The following is an 18,815-nucleotide window of genomic DNA, read 5'->3' as shown; positions in this document are numbered from 1 at the left end:
AACTTAAAGTTGTGCAGCCACTTTTTGACTGCACAACATGTACTTTCATATTCCCAGTAGCAAAAACATGCTGTGTACATCTTGGAAGCACATGTTTAGGTAGAGACTTCTTTTAGTAAATTGCAATCTGCTTTCCGGGATAAACTTGCTTCAATGGTGTCCTCCGAATGTAAGTTATTTTCTGAACAGATAGTTTCTGGGCCTCTTAAACAAAATACGTAAACTGAATCTCTAAAGCAGCTTTTGGGATCTTACCATTGGGTTCACTCTCCCTTCAACAGTCTGGAGTATAGCAAAATGAATGTCTGATGTTCCAAAAGGGCAAATTTCCTTCAAAATCTTGAGTAATTATGTTTTAATCAGATTGTATATACAATACTTTTTGGCTATTTCAGGTGAATTATTAGTACTTCTAAAGTATACAACACCTATTAGCTTAGTGTTGTGCTTATTCACATTCGCAGTAAAAAAGTTGAAGAGACCAGCATATCATCAGATCAATCATTTAAGTGATTTTCATTTTATTAGCAATTTATTCTCAACCAAAGGTCCAATCTTGGAAGAATGAATCTTAAGGAAAACAGCAAATACAAGATTGATATTCCCAACCATCTCATCAAATAGCTGGGCAGTTTAAAGTCTGAATCAAAATCATAGTGCAGAAGTTCACATCAGGGCACTGCAGCAACACTTCTTTTATTTGTCGATCCCATTGATGTCTTTAGATACAAGACCTTCCATGGCAGCTCGCTTGGATTCCAGGATCTACAAATTCATACAAACATTTAGAATAAAAAGGGAAGCTAATCCACTGCTATAAGATTGTCATATTTGGTTAAGAAATGCTTAAGGACAAATATCTGCACAGATTTTAAAAGGTAAAAAAATTAAAGAGCTGTCTAACATAGGTAATGTCAATGTGCATGAGACTGTAGAGAACCACAGAAATAGCTGTGGCGGCCTGGATTTGGCCCACGTGCCTCAAGTTTGACACATGTGTTTTTTTATTGACACAGAGAATGTGTGGTCTGTTAACATTCTCTGTTACAACACAAAAAAATACAATTTGTTCAGTTACCAGGTTCTCTGATTGGCTGAAAGGCTTGATAAAACTTTTAGCAGCAACAACTGAGCGTATGTGGCATATGTCAAAGCATCCAATGTACCAGTAAAATAATAGATAATTACCCCACTAGTAATGTATTTAACATTGTAAATATCTACATGCTAAAAACCCAAATTTTCTTGGAATAATTACAGTTTATTAAATAACATTTGCATTGAAAATCGTATGATTAAAAAGGGAAAATAAAACAATTGGCTATGTCATCCATGAGTGCCATAGCGTGGTACCTCACCTGGAAGTTATCACTTAGGCCAACGATGCTGTTCAGGTTCGTACTGTAGTAACCCAGAACATATTCTCCACTTAGCAGAGGTAGGTCATCTTTAACCACAGATTTCTGCAGTCAAAACAGGAGTGCAAGCTTATGAAGGAGGTATTTATACAGGGCTCGACAAAACATTCTTCAATTCCACTTTACCTCAATGACCTCATTAACTTCTGGCAGCTCGTTCTCTCTGACCCATACAAAGGTTTTATAGTCAGACGCACTCTTGAATCCGACCTGCAGGTCCACAAGACAGTCAGTTCAAATCTATATGGTTTGTATTGTTGTACTGGTGGATTTTTGTCTGTTTTGCACACCTTGTAGAGGCCAATCCAGTCCCATGTGGAAGACATGAAGTCCTCTAGGATGGTATAACTCAGAAGTGCATCATGGTCTGCGCTCCACTCGCCTGCAGGTGCCAAGTCTACCAGTTGTGTGTCGAAGTATTTTCTCAGCTGCAGGGATTACATAAGGGAAGATGTGGTGCAATAAAATACAACCCCTGGGGTTATGTGACATTTCTGTACTTGCCTCCAGAGTAAAATTTCCAATGACTGGCTTGTGGTCACTGACTCCGTAGCTCATCACACTGGTGTATGTGTTCTGGGTGACCATGATTGGATACTCCTCCTGCCCATCATCAGCGGGAGTTGATGCCTTCTCGTCATCATCGTCATCCTCTTCTGATGGGAGGCTTTTAGGTTTGATCCGCCAGAGGATCCGATCCGTCCAGGCCGGCTTCCTCTTCTTGCCACTAAACAAAATCAAAACAAGAGTGAATGATAACGTGTGAACTCGAATTTTGGTTAAAATCTTATTTGATGCTTACCCCAGGACACTAATTCATGTGAGCATTTATAAAAACACTGGAAGCAAGAGCTGCTAAAAAACACAAACATGCAGTGCAAAGGTAACTATATTCTAATGTGTGGCTGACAATACAATCTAACATAGAATTGGAGGTAATTAAATGTCTTCTAGACAGCAAAGCATGTATTATTCAGGGACAAACAGCGGGGGGCAGGCAGGAGCTCGGCTCGAATGAAAATATACACCACATCTGAAATTCATCCACAATATTCTGTTTGCTAAACCCATCTGAATTTTGTCCGTTAAACTTGTGTCTCCATATGTTTTGCAGTTGTAAGTTATGTCCCCCCTTTGTATTATAAGGACGATAATTTATTATTTATTTTCAAATAGGACTGTAAGTATACTTTTAAACATTTTATTTATTAATAGCATAATTGTTTCTCCAATTGTACAGCACAGATTTATGGAGACACCCACCTTGGTGGGCTAAATTTTCTACACCAAGCCCCCAACCAGAAACAGACCATTCCCCAGAAGAGGGAGGTGAGGAGGAAGAGGAGGGTGGTACTGCAGCGCTGCAGAGGCCTTGGTCTGTACATGGTTAAGGGCAGTGCCACAGTTCTCGTTCTAACACAGACACATTATGGTGGAGTCAGAGGAAAACAAAAACTGCCTCTGATGTGATACATCCTGTTCACACCTGAAGCTGATTTCTGCATCAACTAAAGGTTGAGTGGCCGACAAAGAAGGGGAACGTGGAGCATGCGACACATAAATGAGGAGCTTCTTACTTAAAACCCAACCATGTCTTTGCAGAGCTGCAGAAATTTAAGTTCAATCAGAATGCTGTGAAAGGTGATAATCTGTGTGAAATATGAGCGTCAGTATAGACACATGGTACCTGGTATCATAGGATTCAGCTTTGCGGTCAAACTTGTAGGTGGGTTTAAAATTCAATGGTCCTTCGTCAAACTCCTGCAGAAAGGGTTCCTTTTTCTTCATCATGGTGAGCTGCAACAACAAAATGTCAACCAGAATATCTTCATCCATAAATAGCCGGGTGTACAATTCTGATCCCATACCTGGTCCTTGCTCCACAGCAAATTGAGGCGTCCTCCATTGATGGATGAGCGGACAAAATGCAAGCCGTGGTCCTCGATACGGAAGTTCAGATCACCAAACCAGAACACCACCCTGGGAAAAACCACATACACCTCTATTTCAGCACTGGGTTGAATGGTAACTTGATTATGTGCGGGCACACTGACTTGTGGTCCAGGACATGAGGAGTGTCAAAGATGTCAAAGTCTTGTGTTTCCAGGATGTACTCAAACTCGTCAACGCGCTGCAGGGCATTGTGCATGTGAGCTGCGAGGTGGCAGTTGAGAAAGCACATCATATGGCCGTAGAAGGAAAAGCGTACAGAGACGGCACCTTTATTTCCCTGAGACAGAAAAAAAGAGGAAAGAAAGAAACTATTTTCAAGCATGACAGCACACAGCATTATTTTTTTTTCACTGAACCTTAATTATTTGTTGGAACACATCCTAGTATTTATTAAATGTCAGTGTTCTCTCATGTTCCCCACTTTCCACCTCACAAACACAAAAGGCCTTTTATTTAAAACCTTTGATGTCAACTCTAACGCCTAATTAGAGTTGCAATTCTCTCTACAATGTTTAGGGTTAAGCTAACAAATTTCCTACCCAGTAGCCAAAGATGCCAGTGCGAGTGTAGGTGGTCTGGATGTTTCTGATGAAGGGGAGATGCATCATTTTGGCAAAAACCAGCAGCAGCAAACCCTGCATCCTCACCGATGTGACCTGAGGGCAGATAGAAAAACAAGTATTTGTCATTTAGCGTTTGACTATATATTTGATTTTTGTTTTCAGCTTCAGTGCATATTGTCTTGGAAAGATTTACATTTTATTTTATCTGTTATGAATTTCATTTGGTTCCAGCCTTAAATTTCAACATATTCTCAAGGGACTTTATGTGATGGACCAATAGAGGACTGTTTTGGGGAAAGGGAAATGATCTATGGTCTTTAAAATTATTCACCCACTCTTACTCAAGTCTTTCGTAGCTGGTTTGTTTTTTTTAGCTTTACTTTGTCTTTTTCACCTCTTTCAAATGTCTTCGAGCTGTAAATTATTATTTTTTGCCATTTTCCAATAAAGGCTTAAAAAGTTGCCATATTTTTCCACTTCAGGTGTCAAACTCTCATACATAAATGGATGAAACACAAAAAGACAATATAAACCACGACTGAACATTTATCTACATGCATCTTTTGCTGCTATTTCCTTTTTTCTCACCTTTACAAAGCCTTTGGGTCCCAGGGTGTCCATGAAAAGATGGCTCCAGGAATCTTCTGCCATCAAGTCTGAGAGGAATCTCACAGGTGTGGCATTTACTTCCTGCAAGCTAAGTAAAAATGGAAAGCAAACAAAATGACTCAATCATGAATCCTGTTGCTAATCATAAATATCTGTCTGCTACCGTTTTCCATACCCAATCACATAAAGGTCTATGGCGGGTTGATCATTTAGTTGTAGCAATGAGGCGACGTCCTCAGGAGGTTCTGCTGTTGCCACATTCCAGGTGACCATGTGCAGCCTGTAACAGAGTAATTATTTATTTTCTATTAAAATTTGACTACCTCTTTATATTTTCATATAACTAAATAATACCATAAAGCCGGAATAATCCAGGGTTCTAACATTTGCAGCTGATCAAACTATTTCCTAATGTCAGCAAAGACAATCATCTCTATGAAGCCCAACATGTCATAAAAACCGTTTTCTTTCTGATGCCTGCATAAACATGTGAACATAATGCGCTGGTCAACCTGAATGCATCTGTGGGTAGTAATCGTCCACAAAGCTGAAAGGCTTCGTCCAGCGTGCGGGATACTTCCTCGCCGGCTTCGTCATCAGAACTCATGTCCTCTATGCAGGTCATCAGCTCGGCCAGGCGCTGGCGAAGGATCGTCTTTGACCTGGAGCCTTGAGACGCAGAGCTGCTTGTGCTGTCCGAGCGCAACCGTGAACTATCCGGCAAAAGGTCCATCTTTTAGGCATAAAAAAAGAGCTTTCCTAGTGCCTCGGACAATCCTTTTGTATTAGGAAATGCGCAAGTGAAAGATAAAAAATTTAGTCTTCCATGCAGGAAAAATCCAGTACAAGAAAGTTATTTGGCTCTGTTTTTCCTGATTCTTTCAGCTGACCTGGTTGCAACCATTCGACTTGAGATGCTTCCTCTCTGCTCAAGCAGGTGGAAGTAATCCAAATTATTTCTTGTTAACAAATCTCATTAGCACTTTACTAAATTTTTGCTAAAACTCCTAAAAGACGATGAGAATGAGAAGTGTCTGTGGTGGGTGATGTCTCTCCTCTGGTTCTGTGCAGTCATGCAGGAACGCCGCTCAGTTTGACGGAGCAGTGGGGTCGACTGAGGAATGTTGGCAACCCAGATTTGGTGCCTAATCACAGGCAGGAGACAGCCATGTGAATGTGCAAAGGTTTGTTCCTGTGAGTGTGTGCAGACTCAGAGGCTGGAGGAGGAAGACCACCGCCTGATCCTGCATAACTGAGAGTATTGTTGCAGGACTTAGGTAAGTCTTCAGATCCCTAAGAGGTTTACTATCAGCGCTCTCTCCATCAGCTGAACACACAGAACAATGTCTGAAACCCCACAATTGCACCCGTGCATTAGTCACCGGGGCAACGGCGAATTAGCTTTGTTTTGTCTCAGTCCAGATTCTTCTCATGTAGGGGAAAGGTTATCACTGTAAGCCCAGAGAAAGCAGCAGGTCACGTTCAGTTTGAAACATAAGGTCTTTCACACGTTTATGCAGGCTTCAGTTTTAAGAATAAAACCTCAAATGTGTTGGTGTAGCAATGTTGTAGCACAATTAATAGTAAATCGATTAACAGCTGTGGAGCCACGTAACAAAATCTTAAATAAGGGTGAGGAAACAGAAGATTAACTGGTTTAAAAATTGCAAAACCACACAAAGGGTGAGATAACATTCCCAGTTTACAAAACCAAATCTGATTTAAAAAACCCCTATGTAAAGGTTAATATATTCACAGCTTTGTTTAAATCAGTCAAATTTCATTTGTTAAAGCACCTTTTTTACAGCATTATTTAAAAAAAGGGCTTCACAGATTCAAAGACAAATCTCAAAACAGATGCCACCTCATGAAACAGGGTCACATTAAGAAACTCATGACAATGAGAAGAGGATAGCAAAGCAGCTCTTTCGAACCTGCATACGTATATTAAATTATACAGTGCCTTGCTCACCTGTACTTGTCTGTCCAACCACTTGTAAATCTCTCAGTGCTCATCTTCTATTCTGCAGATGCAAACTGACACACAGTTAAACAATCAGGAAATAAAGAGGTTTTATACACAATGCAGAAACTCACTGTTTTTTTTTTTCTTTTACAACCAATTTACACTAAGCGTAGTCAGGTAAAAATGCATAGGAAACAAACAAAGCCAGCTAAGATGGAGATGCCTGATAGTCATTTCTGAAATGGCTTTGTAATCATGTTTGATCATGGTGAGCTTTGCTCACATTGAAATGACAGTGTATCAAGGATTGCATAATCTGAGAGCTGATGGACATTTTAGTGATTACATTTTCCACTGTGCGATATGTAGGAGGCTGTCATAGAGGAAAGAGAGAATCCTCAGAAAATATCAGTGATGAAGCGTTTTCTAGAAGTATTCCAGCAGAACAAGCCATCAAATAAAATAATAAAAAACTGTTTTATTATTAGTATTATTATTTTATTTATTTATTTTTTTTTTAAATCTTCAAGACTCGTACAATAAATCTTTGGAACAAAAATTGGAGCTAATTTAGTATGAAAGCTGAGCATTTTGCCAAATTGTTAATATTTTATTATATGTCTAGTTTCTCCATTTTATCCTGTAAATGCTCACATTTTAGTAATTTTTTTTGGCTGTAATGATTCCAAGGTTTTGAGATTTTAGACTTTTGTTTCCTTAAGAAATGCAGAATCATTAAAACAGCTCTAAAAATTGGTGTTCTGGTGTTTGTTAGCCTGTACACCTAAGATATGTTATTTATTTAGACCAGCAAAGATTTACAGTGATTCTACTTTAAAAAATGTTAGTCTAATAAAGTTACCAAAGGGTTTTAAATACTATTATAATTGGGGTTTGCCACAGCAATGCATACGCACGGAAGGCACCTATTACTCTACACCTCAAAATAACTGGAGCTTCCTTTCACCATTAATGCGGCTCGTGAACCCCCACAAAATAACGACTGGATCTCGTGAGCTATTACTTCTGTTGGCATTTCGAGTAACCATGGCGACGCAATTAGCGAAAAAGTAGAAAGAAAGAGTAGTAGAAAGAGGTGGTAAGTAGTATTTCAGAAAAGCAGAAGAAATCTTATATTTTATGAACAATAACAATGTTTGTTGTTAATCTGTTGCTAAGCGATGAGCGCGTTTTCTGGTATCCAAGTGTCACGAAGTAAACATCTGATTTTTACTTTTGCAAAATTTACCAACTGTAAATTTCCTATGTCTAAGCAGACAAGCCGTATTTCAAAAGAGCTTATGTTTTATAAGCAATAATACTACTTATTGTTTATTTGGTGTTAAGAGATGAACGTTTCTTCTGATAACGAACTACCATGAAGTATAAATCAGATTTTTACTTTTGTGTTTAATGTCTGATTTATAATACATTTACTACCACTCCCAAAAAAAAAAAAAAAAAATTTTTCTGCCAAATTCACCAACTTCACAATTCTTGTAAGTAGTGTTTCAGAAAAGATAAGTAGTATTCTTATGTTTTTGAACAATAACAATATTTTTTAATCTGTTGCTAAGCAATGAGCAAGTTTTCTGGTATCCAAGTGCCACGAAGTAAACATCTGTTTTTACTTTTGCAAAATTTAACTATAAATTTCTTGAGTTTAAGCAGATAAGCAGTATTTCAAGCTTTTGCTTTATAAACAATAATATTACGTGTTATTAATTTGATGTTAAGAGATGAGCGTTTTTTTCTGGTAACAAATTGCCACAAAATATAAATCAGATTTTTAGTTTTGTGTTGAATGTCTGTTTTATAATATATTTACCACCACTGACAAAAGGACAAAAAAGAACTTTCTGCCAAATTCACCAACTGCACAATTCTTAAGTAGTAAGTAGTGTAAGATAAGTAGTATTTCAAAAGAGAAAGAGAAATCTTATGTTTTTTGAACAATAACAATGTTTGTTGTTAATCTGTTGCTAAGAGATGCATGTTTTCTGGTAACCAAGTGCCACAAAGTACTTTAGCACTCTGGATGGAGGAAGTCAATGTAAGACAACATGCTAGTTATACCCCTCATGTCACATTTAGGCTAACATTAGCATTTATGGCGAATTTTAGATTATACACTAATTTTAATATACTGAAAGGATTAAGTACATGTTACTCAACATGCTTGCGACTCTCCACATGCTATTGAGTGCATGGTAGCTTAATTTAGCTTTGATGCTAACTCTTAGCATCAGAACGCTGGGTTCTAACCAACGGGCACACTTTAGCAGGCCCCGTTTAAATTTCTTCAGAAATTTTATAGTTACCTACTTTTTTCTTCTGTATCACCTGCAATTATTCTGTTTGGCCACATGAGGGCAGCACTGTTAGTTTCAAGAAACTCCAAAAAATCTCTAAATATGGCATTCTTCAAGCTGTGAAGTTTTTTTTTTCTCGTCAGAAGGAGTTTGAGTGACACTAAACTTTAATTTAGTCAATATACCACTGAAGACAGGTGACTGTCTTCAGTTTTCTGGTCAGCCTTATAAGGAAATATTATAATTAAAGGGATAGCTCAAGATTTTAAAATTATTAGCTAGTGTTTTATAGTAAATTGAGATTTGTTTGCCCTGGTTAGTTTAAGAGGTTGCCAAAACCAAAGTAGACTTTTAAAAATAACTTAAAACATCAAAGTGGTTTATGTCAAATCTACTTAAACTGTTATAATTTTAATAATAAGCAGTTATTTACGAAATCATACTGTTTCCATTGAAATCCAGGTTGGGATGGTAGACCAACAGTTAGCATCCTCTTTGAAACACCTACTAAGAAATAAATATAGAAAAATATCCCCCCAGACTAACTATCTACTGATAAAGGAAGAGACTGTAAAAAAATCCATTAAATAGAGAAACACTACATGTTCTGCTCTCAATATGTTCAAATAAGGAAGATCGGTTTTGGTGTCCAGCCTTCTACCTCTATGTTACACATAAATATTCTTTGGTGTCTCTGTAAATTATCACCTAATGTAAACAAAAGATACATTTATTTGTTAGAACAGGCTACATGATGTTGATTAGAGTTGTTTTAACACAATAGTCCAATAGTAAAATGATACAATTACATTTAGCAAGCTTAAGTATGTTTTTCATGACATTTAATCCGTAGAATTGCACAGTGAGATTTCTCTTTGTGAAAATAACAATTTAGCTCAGAATTGGAAGTGAAATCTGCACCAGACCCGGAATATAAATGAATAACACATCAAGCAACTGCCCCAGGGAACCACACAGTGTCACAACTGTGCTTTACCTTTTAAATGTCACTGAAAGGACACAACTAAAGAGAGACACAACATGACTTAAAACACACACACATACACAGCAGAGCCACTGTAAAATCTCCATAGGAATATAAAACACATCAGAAATGTTGAAATTTAACTAGAAAAGAGAACTAAAACAAACTAAAAGAAAGCATGACAGTTAACACAAGAAATGAAAATGATTATAAAGATAAAACCAATACAGATATGATTCATACATCGTTTTTGTGAAAATTATTTTCTTGCTATTGTCATTATAAACCCTTTAACTTGTTTTTTGTTTGTTTTTTACTTTAAGCATTCACAGCCAAGACAGAGACTTTCCTACTGAAAAATTTTTCATGACAGAAAAATCAAAAGAACAAAGTAAAAAAGAAAAACAAAGCACTTGAAATTCTACCGTTGTTGGTATATCAATCTTATGTTGTCCAGAAAAATTGTCTTCAAAGGTAAAGATCTCCAAAGACGTGACGAGAAATGTAGTTTCTTCCTCTCTGGAAGGCTGTGATGTTATTTGACAGTTTGTTAATTTCCCTTGTTGTACTGTGCCCTGAACCACAGCAGACTAACAGCGTAACATCGGATTAAGCTAATATCCTTGGTTGGTTAATAACCCAGTGAGAAAGTATTCATGAATAGCTATAATGGACGTATTGTATGTTTAGAAATAATCCCTAGATATTTTAACAGTATGGAATGTGAAAGGTGCTCGAGTATCATAACGCATTTCTTTTTTTATATTAACTGAAAATAACATCTGACAAATAGACAGTGGAAAAGCTTAAAGTCTGCTATCAATGTGATTTCATGTACAGCATTCTGAAAAGTACAAACCTCAGTTTATATTACAAGTGCTTAAACACATTATTGCGACTATAATTACTTTAGGATATATTTGGTTGTTAGCTTGAATGCAAAATTATTTGGAAATGTTATTAGGGTAAGTAGACTAAAACCCTTTTGGTTACTTATTTTTACATTTTCAGCTAATGACTAATATTAATATTTCAAGAGAATCTTTCTCTAACTCCCACAAAGAGAAATTGTCATCCACATTCAATAAGAACGTGTTGCAGCTCTCCTTGTCAGGCTCAGGGTTGATCTTTGGCATCCAATGCCTGATTAATTTTACTACACTTAATATGTCTGTTTTATCTAATGCCAGTAACTGTATGTTCTTGAAAGGAAGACTGAGTTAGGTAATAATTGTAATGTCAACTTCAGTCAGGCCTGCAAAAGTATTCATGAACTGTTTTTACACTTTGTCACATTGCAAACACAAATCTTAGATTGTACCTACATACCAAAACACTATGTGTTGCAGAAAACACTCTGAGCAAAACATTTTCTGTTAAACTTGGTGGTGGCAGCATCATGCTTTTTGACTGTCTTTCAATTTTGACCACACGAGAAGTTGGTCAGTCTTGATTGGACAATTAATGGAGTTAAATACAGATGTAATGTCAAATGTATGTGTTCCCATTCTATTTCTGATCTACCCCACTTGTTTCCCATGACCTTATTAATTTTAGGTCATGGGAAACAAGTTATGTTGAAAGACACTTTTAGGTCTTTCAACATAACATTTGACAATGTGAATACTGAACAGCTATTAAAGGACTTTCCATTCGTAACCCATGAAGTTTATTACAACGCAATGATTTTGTTATGAGTCTGACACCACAGAAACTCTAACAATGCTTCAGGACAAAGTAATCCACATCATGCTCTAAATTCGTATAGTCACTTTGAGTCTTTATTCATTTCGTTATGTCTCTGATGTACAGTAGTGTTATTAGAGAATAAGATGACAAAAAGGCACAAATTCACAATAAAATAAAATAAAAAACAGGAGACAAGGTAACAGGAGTGAGAGGAAAAAGAGAGACAGAGAGATTTAAAAACAGTTCAGGATTATGGAATCATTTGGTTTCTTCATACTCCAATTAAAAATCAAGGAATCTAAAAAGAGATATATTAGATTGTCTCTGTTAAAATATGTTCTCTCATAACTTTTGTGTCTTTGAGCTCTTAAAATCACCCTTCTCTCAGCATCTGCTTGGAAACCACATTCCTTATCAGGGTTCTTCTGTGCTTCCATTGAAGGCCATGTAGAATAATCACCCTTCACGGCTAACGACGGGAGTGCCACAATCCGACATGCATCGGGGATCCACTTCGACGATTTTGCCAAGATGTGGATGAATGCACTGACCCAAGCTACAGTAACGTCTACCTTTTCAGTGAGAGAAGAGAATGTAATCCAGAGACTGACAACAGAGGTACTACAACATTCAGAACAAAAATATATATTTATACACTGTCCTGCCAGTGAGAGGACGTCCCCTCTGAGGGGACAGTGAACGGGGTGCTTGCTTCACTTCAAATGTTCTCCTCTGAATACAAATAGCAAAGCTCAACTGCTGCTAATTTTTTATATGTAAAAATTGTTTTCCTAAATAAATAAATTTCATATTGTTCTTCACAATTTCTTACCTGCACTAAATTTTAGCTACTATAACTCTACATTTTCACACTCAAATGTTTCTGTAGGAGTCTGTGAGGCTTTTGAATAATGGATCAGGAGTGTCTGAGAGGGTGTTGTGCACACTTGGCAGGACAGTCTCACCTATATATATGTGTTCATCTACATTAATTTATTTACTATTTACAAAGTCAGTACACACAGTACATCCACAAATCTCCATGACCCAGTTGACAAACCCAAACAGAGAGGGATGGTGGACACAGACGTGGAGGGGTGGGACATCCATGTTCTCTTCAGAGGAGGTAAAAGACAGTGGGAAGCAATTTGGCTGTTGAGGGCCAAAAGTGCCACAAGTCAATGCATAAAAGAGAAGTTAAACAAACATATGTACATGTGATTTAAATGAAATAAAATCCATTAATTTAACACAAAATACTTTATTGGAAAACAAGCTAAACAAATAATCAAATACTTTGTTAAATTTGGAAATAATTACTTAAGTTGTCCACTCATTATGTTGAAAGGATGCTTGAATATGTCAGTATTTAATCCCATATTGCACGTCATCAAGAATTTATTTCATCTTCCAGCCTTACCTGTCAAGGTAAGTGGGCGGGGCTAACTGCCATGCAGATGGCAATTACAGATGATTGGTCTGTAATTGAGCTGTGTGACTTGTGAGTACATGATTTATTCAACATATAACTGTTGATTTTCACTAGTTTTCACTAGTTTTTAAAAAAATACATTGGTTTAAAAATTATATAAATACAAAACAAAGTAACATATTTATAAATATTTAATATATTTATTGACATTTTATTTAAAGTCTAACTGATATAGATAATTATTCATCAATTTATTAGTTCATTGGATTGTGTCACTTTTGACGCCTGGAAGGCCTATTGAATTACACCGCTGTGAAAAAAAAGACTTCTAACATAATGAAAGAAGATTCTAAAAAGTATAGATGATAATAGTTGCTCTCTCTAATGATTTTATCTCATATTGTTTGTTAAATTATTTAAGTGATCAGTTCAGTTTCTGGATTTACTGTGAAACAAAGAAATGACTGAATTTGTCTAGACCTAATAAACTGACCTAAAACCTAATTTAGGATTAAAATTAAGTCAGTGATGACGTGATGATGACTCATCCTTATTCCAAACAAGCGTTCCCGTAAGCACAATTTCTACAACAGAGGGATCAGTAAAACTTTATAAAATGTCAAATTAAACCAGCTTTTTTTTAAAAAACAAACTATGACTGTACTTCATGTGGTTTATGTCTAATAAAGGCCAATGGGAAGCCCTTCCACTGAATCTTTTATTATTGCAAATAAATATTTATATAGACTCCACATATGTGTCCAGAATTAATCCTTTGAAATTGTTGGACCTAAAGTTCCAAAAATAAATATAATTTTGTAATTTATTGTCTCCAAAAAAAGACTGAAATTGATTAAAATCTATACCATTATGTAAGTATATTGAATCAAACATCTGCTATAGCAACTTTCACAACAATAGCATACGCATGGATTAATTTTTTTAAAAATTTTGTGGCAGTTTTTGTAGCGATCCAAATATAACCAATCTAAGCATCAATGTAATTGATTGGCTCCTTTATGTTGTCTCTTGCACACTCTCCTGTGAAAGTACATGGAATGATAAAAGTGTATGAAATCTATAAAATAAGAAAAAGAATAATAACAAAGGAGACGATAAAAACAGAGAACAATGATGTCGAGTGAGCTGTTCCTCACTTCTTCACCCAGTCGTTCATCAGCTCTCTGCAAACTGTCACATCACTAATCGTTACTCATTCAGTCCTAAGCACAATACCAGAGAAAATGAGTAAGAACAATGAAATAAATAACAAGATAACACTCTATGGAAAGACTGACACTTAAAACCAGCACTTCTGTTAAGCTAATGACATTCAGTTCAGGCTCTGCTTTCCTAAAACTGACCTCACAACAGAAACAAAATAAGGACTAAAACAGATTTGTGATGATAAAAAAAGGAGACCAACATGTCATGATAGTTATTGCTTTTGCTGGATAAGACCATTTATCCACTGGAAATGACACGTCAAGAAAAAAAAAAAACGACAGTCCTCAAATCATTTATGGCTGTTTTCATTTACTGTAGCAACTGTGATTAATATTTTATGTGCATCTCTTTAGACTATTTCTACCTAAATATTCATAGAGTTAGACATAATCTTCATATTACTGCATGTTCATCCAGAGCTTGAAATAAAGTGTTGAAGAAAAACCTGGCTGGAAACTTTGACGACCTATCAACACACACCGGCACACAACAGAAGCATTTACACACAGACACACACACAAACTCACAAAGCAGCAGAAAAACTGACAAACGCCTTGAAGTCGGAAGGCAGGTACTGGGGATAAAACCTTACTAGCTGGTTAGAAGTACACAGCAGACTGCATTACACGCTACTGATGCGCCACTGTGATATTTTGTCTAAAATATGTCCTTAGTTGTAGAGATGAACGACAGAGTTCTCACTGTTCTCTGCAGTTTAGAACAAAATCGAGAGAAAAAGATCGGAGTAACTCACAATATCAGTAATGGTGCTACTGGAGGCTTTAAAAAGTTTAAGCTAGATGGAAGCAGCAAATGAGTAAAAGCAACGAAACAAAATAAGACAAGAAGGACTCAAGGAAGGACAGACGATGTAGAGGAGATCAGCTGAAAACTGGGAGTGCACTGGGTCCAGGTCCGAGAAGACCAAAATGTACTGCGGAAAGTAGGATTTGGACCGTCCAGTCAGATGTATCAGTTGAGACAAAAGGAGGAGTGAATCCGCTGGTTTCAGGTCTAATCTGGTGGGAAAGGGAGACATGAGTGATAGAGAAAAAAACAAAAGCAAAGTTTCTTTATGGTTCACCATGAAGAAACGAAGCTAACGTGTAGATATGCCGACGGACATATTTACACATCTGTTTCCATTACAACTCTGCTTTACCTGATGAGCGGCAGCATTTATGTCCAACAAAGTCTCAGTCCTCTAGAGCCACCATTCCTTTCACAGGATCTTTGACTCTCATCTGACAAGAATATAGAACAACATGCTCATTAGAGAGACACTGAGAAATTATTGAATGAAGGGTATTGGATGGTAGATGTCAGACTAATCACAACCTGTGTTCAACTGCGATGGGGTTGCATCATAAGTACTACTGTAAAGGTGTTTAAAAATGAAGTGAGGTGAAGCACCAAAAAGTGTGAGAAATTTCTAGAAGAAGCTGCTACCTTTAAATAGAGAGAAGCCTCAGCAGATAACAGGAAGGCTCTTTTGCTCTCAGGGTTTTTTTAGAAACTTAATTTTAATAAGGTTAAGACATTTTTAAAATTTTGTGCTTTAAATCTAAGAAGTTGTAATATTTAAATTAGAATAGAACGATCTTTTTAATTCCGTCTTTGCAAAATATGAATTTACAAAAATCGCTATTAGCAGATTGGAACTTAAAAAACTGATAATCAGAACCTGGCCCCAAATTCTCAGGTCATCCTGCATCTCAAATGTCGGTCCAGTCAGTTTTAACTGTAGATAATTTAACATTCTGGGTTATAAGAAACAAGTTTCATATTTGTGTAAGAGATTTGGCAGTGTGTGATATTTCTTTTGGCTTACTTCATCTAGCTCCCTACGAGTCTCCTCCTCCATGCGACGAATATCGTCCATGTTCAGTTCAATCCACTTATCAATCCAGCAAAACAGTTGGCGGTGGAAATTTGTGAACAAGCGCTTCTCTTGCTGTAAGACAGCAACGGAAAAAATCAAATAGCTTATTGTGGCCCAAGGATAATAGATGCTTATTTCCTTATGAATGGATATTAGTAGCATTATCATAATTATTTATGCTTTATTACCACACTTCAAGCTGCTGTACTGCCAGCTATTCTTAGCACATTAAACAAAAATAAGATCTGGAAATTCAGTAAGAAATGTATATTATTCCCTGACTCGACCACTATCTTGTACAAAAGTTGAAAAGCATAATAAGGCAAGAAAAAACAACAGTCAACAAACCTTTTGGATAAAGTTTTCCACTTTATTCTGCAGACCCCACCACTTGAATTTGACAGTGACCAGTTTGTAGGCACACATGTGTGGGCAGTCTTTCTTGTTAGGAAGCTCCTTCTGCATGTAAACAGAAACACTAGCATTAGGGTTGTCATAGGCAACGGGGACCTACTGATACACTTTTGGACTCAGATTTAATGTTTAAACCAACTGTTTTCTAGATCTGTAGCAGAAATGAAAAAACGAATAATATAAGCTGTGGGGCTGATTATGGGCTGTTTATGCATTAGGATACAAAAAGGCTTTAAAAGTTATTGTTTCAAAAGCACAAAAACATGTTCTCATACTGTTCCCAAGTTGACGAGAAAGAGTAAGAGTAACAATTTTATTCAGCTTTTGGGAGCAATTGGTGCATTTTAATTATACATGGAAGTCATGGTTTCTATGTTCCAAGACAGAAATACAACAAGGACATTCAAAGCTGAAATTATGCCTTAGGAAGTTGCAAATTGACAGGTGGAGGTGGAAACTATTACAGAAATTTGTGTCTTCTTCTTGTGTCTGATTCCCTCAGGGCAAAATGTTAGCTTAGAGAACGCTCACTAGACGTCATAGCTGCTGGACAACACATGCCAGTGGGAGGGAGATTTCTTTTCATTTGGCAAATTAACAGAGATTAGGTTGCATGTGTGTTTTATGGAAGCTAACAATGAGACATGGTCCAATAACAAATGAAAGTATTAAGGAACAGTACATGAAACATAGGAAGAACTGAAAATGTATCTCTTTAGGTTAAGTTACTAATATCTTTTAGAACAAAAAGTTGAGAAAAACACCTTGAAAGATTTACAAGGGCTTTGTGCAGGATTAACCATCAGCTGCTTCACAACATGTGAAAACCAAATACTAGGAAAGCCACCGCAGAGAGTAACAACAAAAAGAAAAAAACATTCCAAAACCCTGTAATGAAACCTTTATGAATCAATTTTTTAACACCAGAATTTATAATGTAATTCATAATACGGAATGTAGCATTTACTGTAAAGATGAAAATGTTGGTATTGTTTACCTTCCAGTCTGGTCCTAGAGGACCTCGTCCTGTCTTTGCTGACTTGTACTTGCAGGGATCCTCCTCTGGTTTGTAGTCCTGATACAGACAAGATGTATGTGGGGCATGAAACAATACAAACAACAGCTGCATTCATCATTCCAGCAGTAAAAATGGGCTGACTGATTTACCTTTGGCTCCACCTGGCTTCTGTCTGCAATATCAATATAGACTACATCCACCTTTTTCCAGGTTTCTGCATCCAAACCGTGTACCTAAAACACAACCACAGGGCAAAATCAGAAAAATTGGTCTACAAATTTAAATTACATGCAGAATGTTTATGCAATGTGTTCCTAATGTCAAAGTTATAAGCCTAAACTCAAGAAAAAATACAATCCAATAAATGTTTACCATGTAAAATGACACAGAAATGAAAGAGTTGATAAAAATCATGTCTGTGATCAACATTTTAAAATAATAAACTTCATGGTCTTTATGATTGTAAGTAATAGACCAGCATAAAATAAGTAGATGTGGTGAAGGAGGAAAGTGATAAATGGCTTTCAATTTTTGTTATTAATAAAAATCTAACAATTGTGACATGCATGATATATTACCCTGCAAAGAACTGTCAAACAAAAAAACACATTGCTAAACATACTCCAGAAAGATCTGTAGCTCTTTTTTCTATGAAAATAGTTGTACACAATGCAAGCCGATGTAACTCCACACTTAACAGTATTTGACTTTATTAAATAACAAAAACTAAGACATTTTGAAAACCATGTATCATTTTTCTTCCACTATACACATTATGCACTTTGTGTGGCTCTATCATAAAAACATCCCATTTAAACAGGCTTTTATGGTTGTAGTGTGACGAAACATGATTTGTGTTGACAATTTATTAAAGTTCTCTCTTTCATACCTGAATTCATAATTTTGTTCAGACATGAAAATACACTCCCATAGCTTATGATCTTATTCACTAACATTTTCCTGGTGTCCCATGTCAGGTTTGTGCCACGTTTCAATCTTGATCAGGAAGTTATCTTTCATATACTCATTCTGCAAAGAAAAACACAGACAACCCAGAGTGAAGGCAGTAAAGCACTTTGAAAGAATCCCTTGTAAAAATCTATAAAAGGTTCAGCTGACAGGGATCGGTATCTTGCTGTCGTTCACTAACACCCAGCTACACAAACACAGTCACAGTGTATTGCTATCCTTGTTACAGTCTCACTAAAAAGATCACATTTCTTTCTCGGCTTTCAGGTTAGGCACCTTCTCCTTGTGCACCATAGCTTAGTGTGTCGCATGTGTTGATTTCTGAATTCTTCAAAGCAAACACAAGCAAAGGAAATACTCACAGTGATGACTGCAGAG

General features: G+C 36.5%; 2 protein-coding genes and 1 long non-coding RNA gene across 6 annotated transcripts in view; 1 reads left to right on the top strand and 2 right to left on the bottom strand.

Annotated features, from left to right (window-relative positions):
* Positions 1-489: 489 nt before the first annotated feature.
* On the bottom strand, positions 490-10,395 carry inpp5kb (inositol polyphosphate-5-phosphatase Kb). 4 transcript variants are annotated; one of them, XM_008427164.2, is made up of 14 exons: positions 10,232-10,395; positions 6,516-6,580; positions 4,719-4,823; positions 4,523-4,631; positions 3,911-4,027; positions 3,473-3,648; positions 3,287-3,398; positions 3,106-3,215; positions 2,996-3,022; positions 1,923-2,145; positions 1,709-1,846; positions 1,545-1,628; positions 1,359-1,463; positions 490-765 (listed from the first exon to the last, which is right to left on the bottom strand). In XM_008427164.2, exons 2-14 carry the CDS (start codon positions 6,557-6,559, stop codon positions 697-699), a joined length of 1,419 nt encoding a protein of 472 aa, XP_008425386.1. In that variant the 5' UTR covers positions 6,560-6,580; positions 10,232-10,395; the 3' UTR covers positions 490-696. The 4 variants fall into 4 exon arrangements, with proteins under 4 accessions (XP_008425386.1, XP_008425385.1, XP_008425383.1 ...); XM_008427163.2 differs by having other exon boundaries at positions 6,516-6,567; XM_008427161.2 differs by lacking the exons at positions 6,516-6,580; positions 10,232-10,395 and adding an exon at positions 5,056-5,773.
* Positions 10,396-11,565: 1,170 nt separating this feature from the next.
* Positions 11,566-18,815, bottom strand: part of pitpnab (phosphatidylinositol transfer protein, alpha b) — a 17,791-nt gene continuing 10,541 nt past the window's right edge. Inside the window, exons 5-12 of the mRNA XM_008427160.2 lie at positions 18,800-18,807; positions 18,423-18,497; positions 17,618-17,701; positions 17,448-17,525; positions 16,385-16,495; positions 15,986-16,108; positions 15,317-15,398; positions 11,566-15,173 (exon numbers count right to left, since the gene is read on the bottom strand). Of these exons, the coding sequence (XP_008425382.1) occupies positions 15,351-15,398; positions 15,986-16,108; positions 16,385-16,495; positions 17,448-17,525; positions 17,618-17,701; positions 18,423-18,497; positions 18,800-18,807 (527 nt within the window). The 3' untranslated portion in view covers positions 11,566-15,173; positions 15,317-15,350. The remainder of the gene's footprint in view (positions 15,174-15,316; positions 15,399-15,985; positions 16,109-16,384; positions 16,496-17,447; positions 17,526-17,617; positions 17,702-18,422; positions 18,498-18,799; positions 18,808-18,815) is intronic.
* The window catches only part of LOC103475497 (uncharacterized), a 13,048-nt gene continuing 6,261 nt past the window's right edge, over positions 12,029-18,815 (top strand). The window contains exon 1 of the long non-coding RNA XR_535335.1: positions 12,029-12,113. This is a non-coding gene — a long non-coding RNA (uncharacterized LOC103475497). The remainder of the gene's footprint in view (positions 12,114-18,815) is intronic.

Source organism: Poecilia reticulata, linkage group LG14 (genome assembly GCF_000633615.1).
Source record: "Poecilia reticulata strain Guanapo linkage group LG14, Guppy_female_1.0+MT, whole genome shotgun sequence".
NCBI classification, from domain to species: Eukaryota; Metazoa; Chordata; class Actinopteri; order Cyprinodontiformes; family Poeciliidae; genus Poecilia; species Poecilia reticulata.
This window is presented reverse-complemented; position numbering and strand designations above follow the sequence as displayed.

Bases quoted from the DNA above. Each gene is read 5' to 3' on its own strand.
- inpp5kb (XM_008427161.2), bottom strand. From the start codon at position 5,276: ATGGACCTTTTGCCGGATAGTTCACGGTTGCGCTCGGACAGCACAAGC. The intron at 4,824-5,055 runs GTTGACCAGCGC...ACTCTGTTACAG, and splicing joins CTACCCACAGATGCATTCAG to GCTGCACATGGTCACCTGGA. The intron at 2,146-2,995 runs GTAAGAAGCTCC...GATTTTGTTTAG, and splicing joins AAGACATGGTTGGGTTTTAA to TGGCAAGAAGAGGAAGCCGG.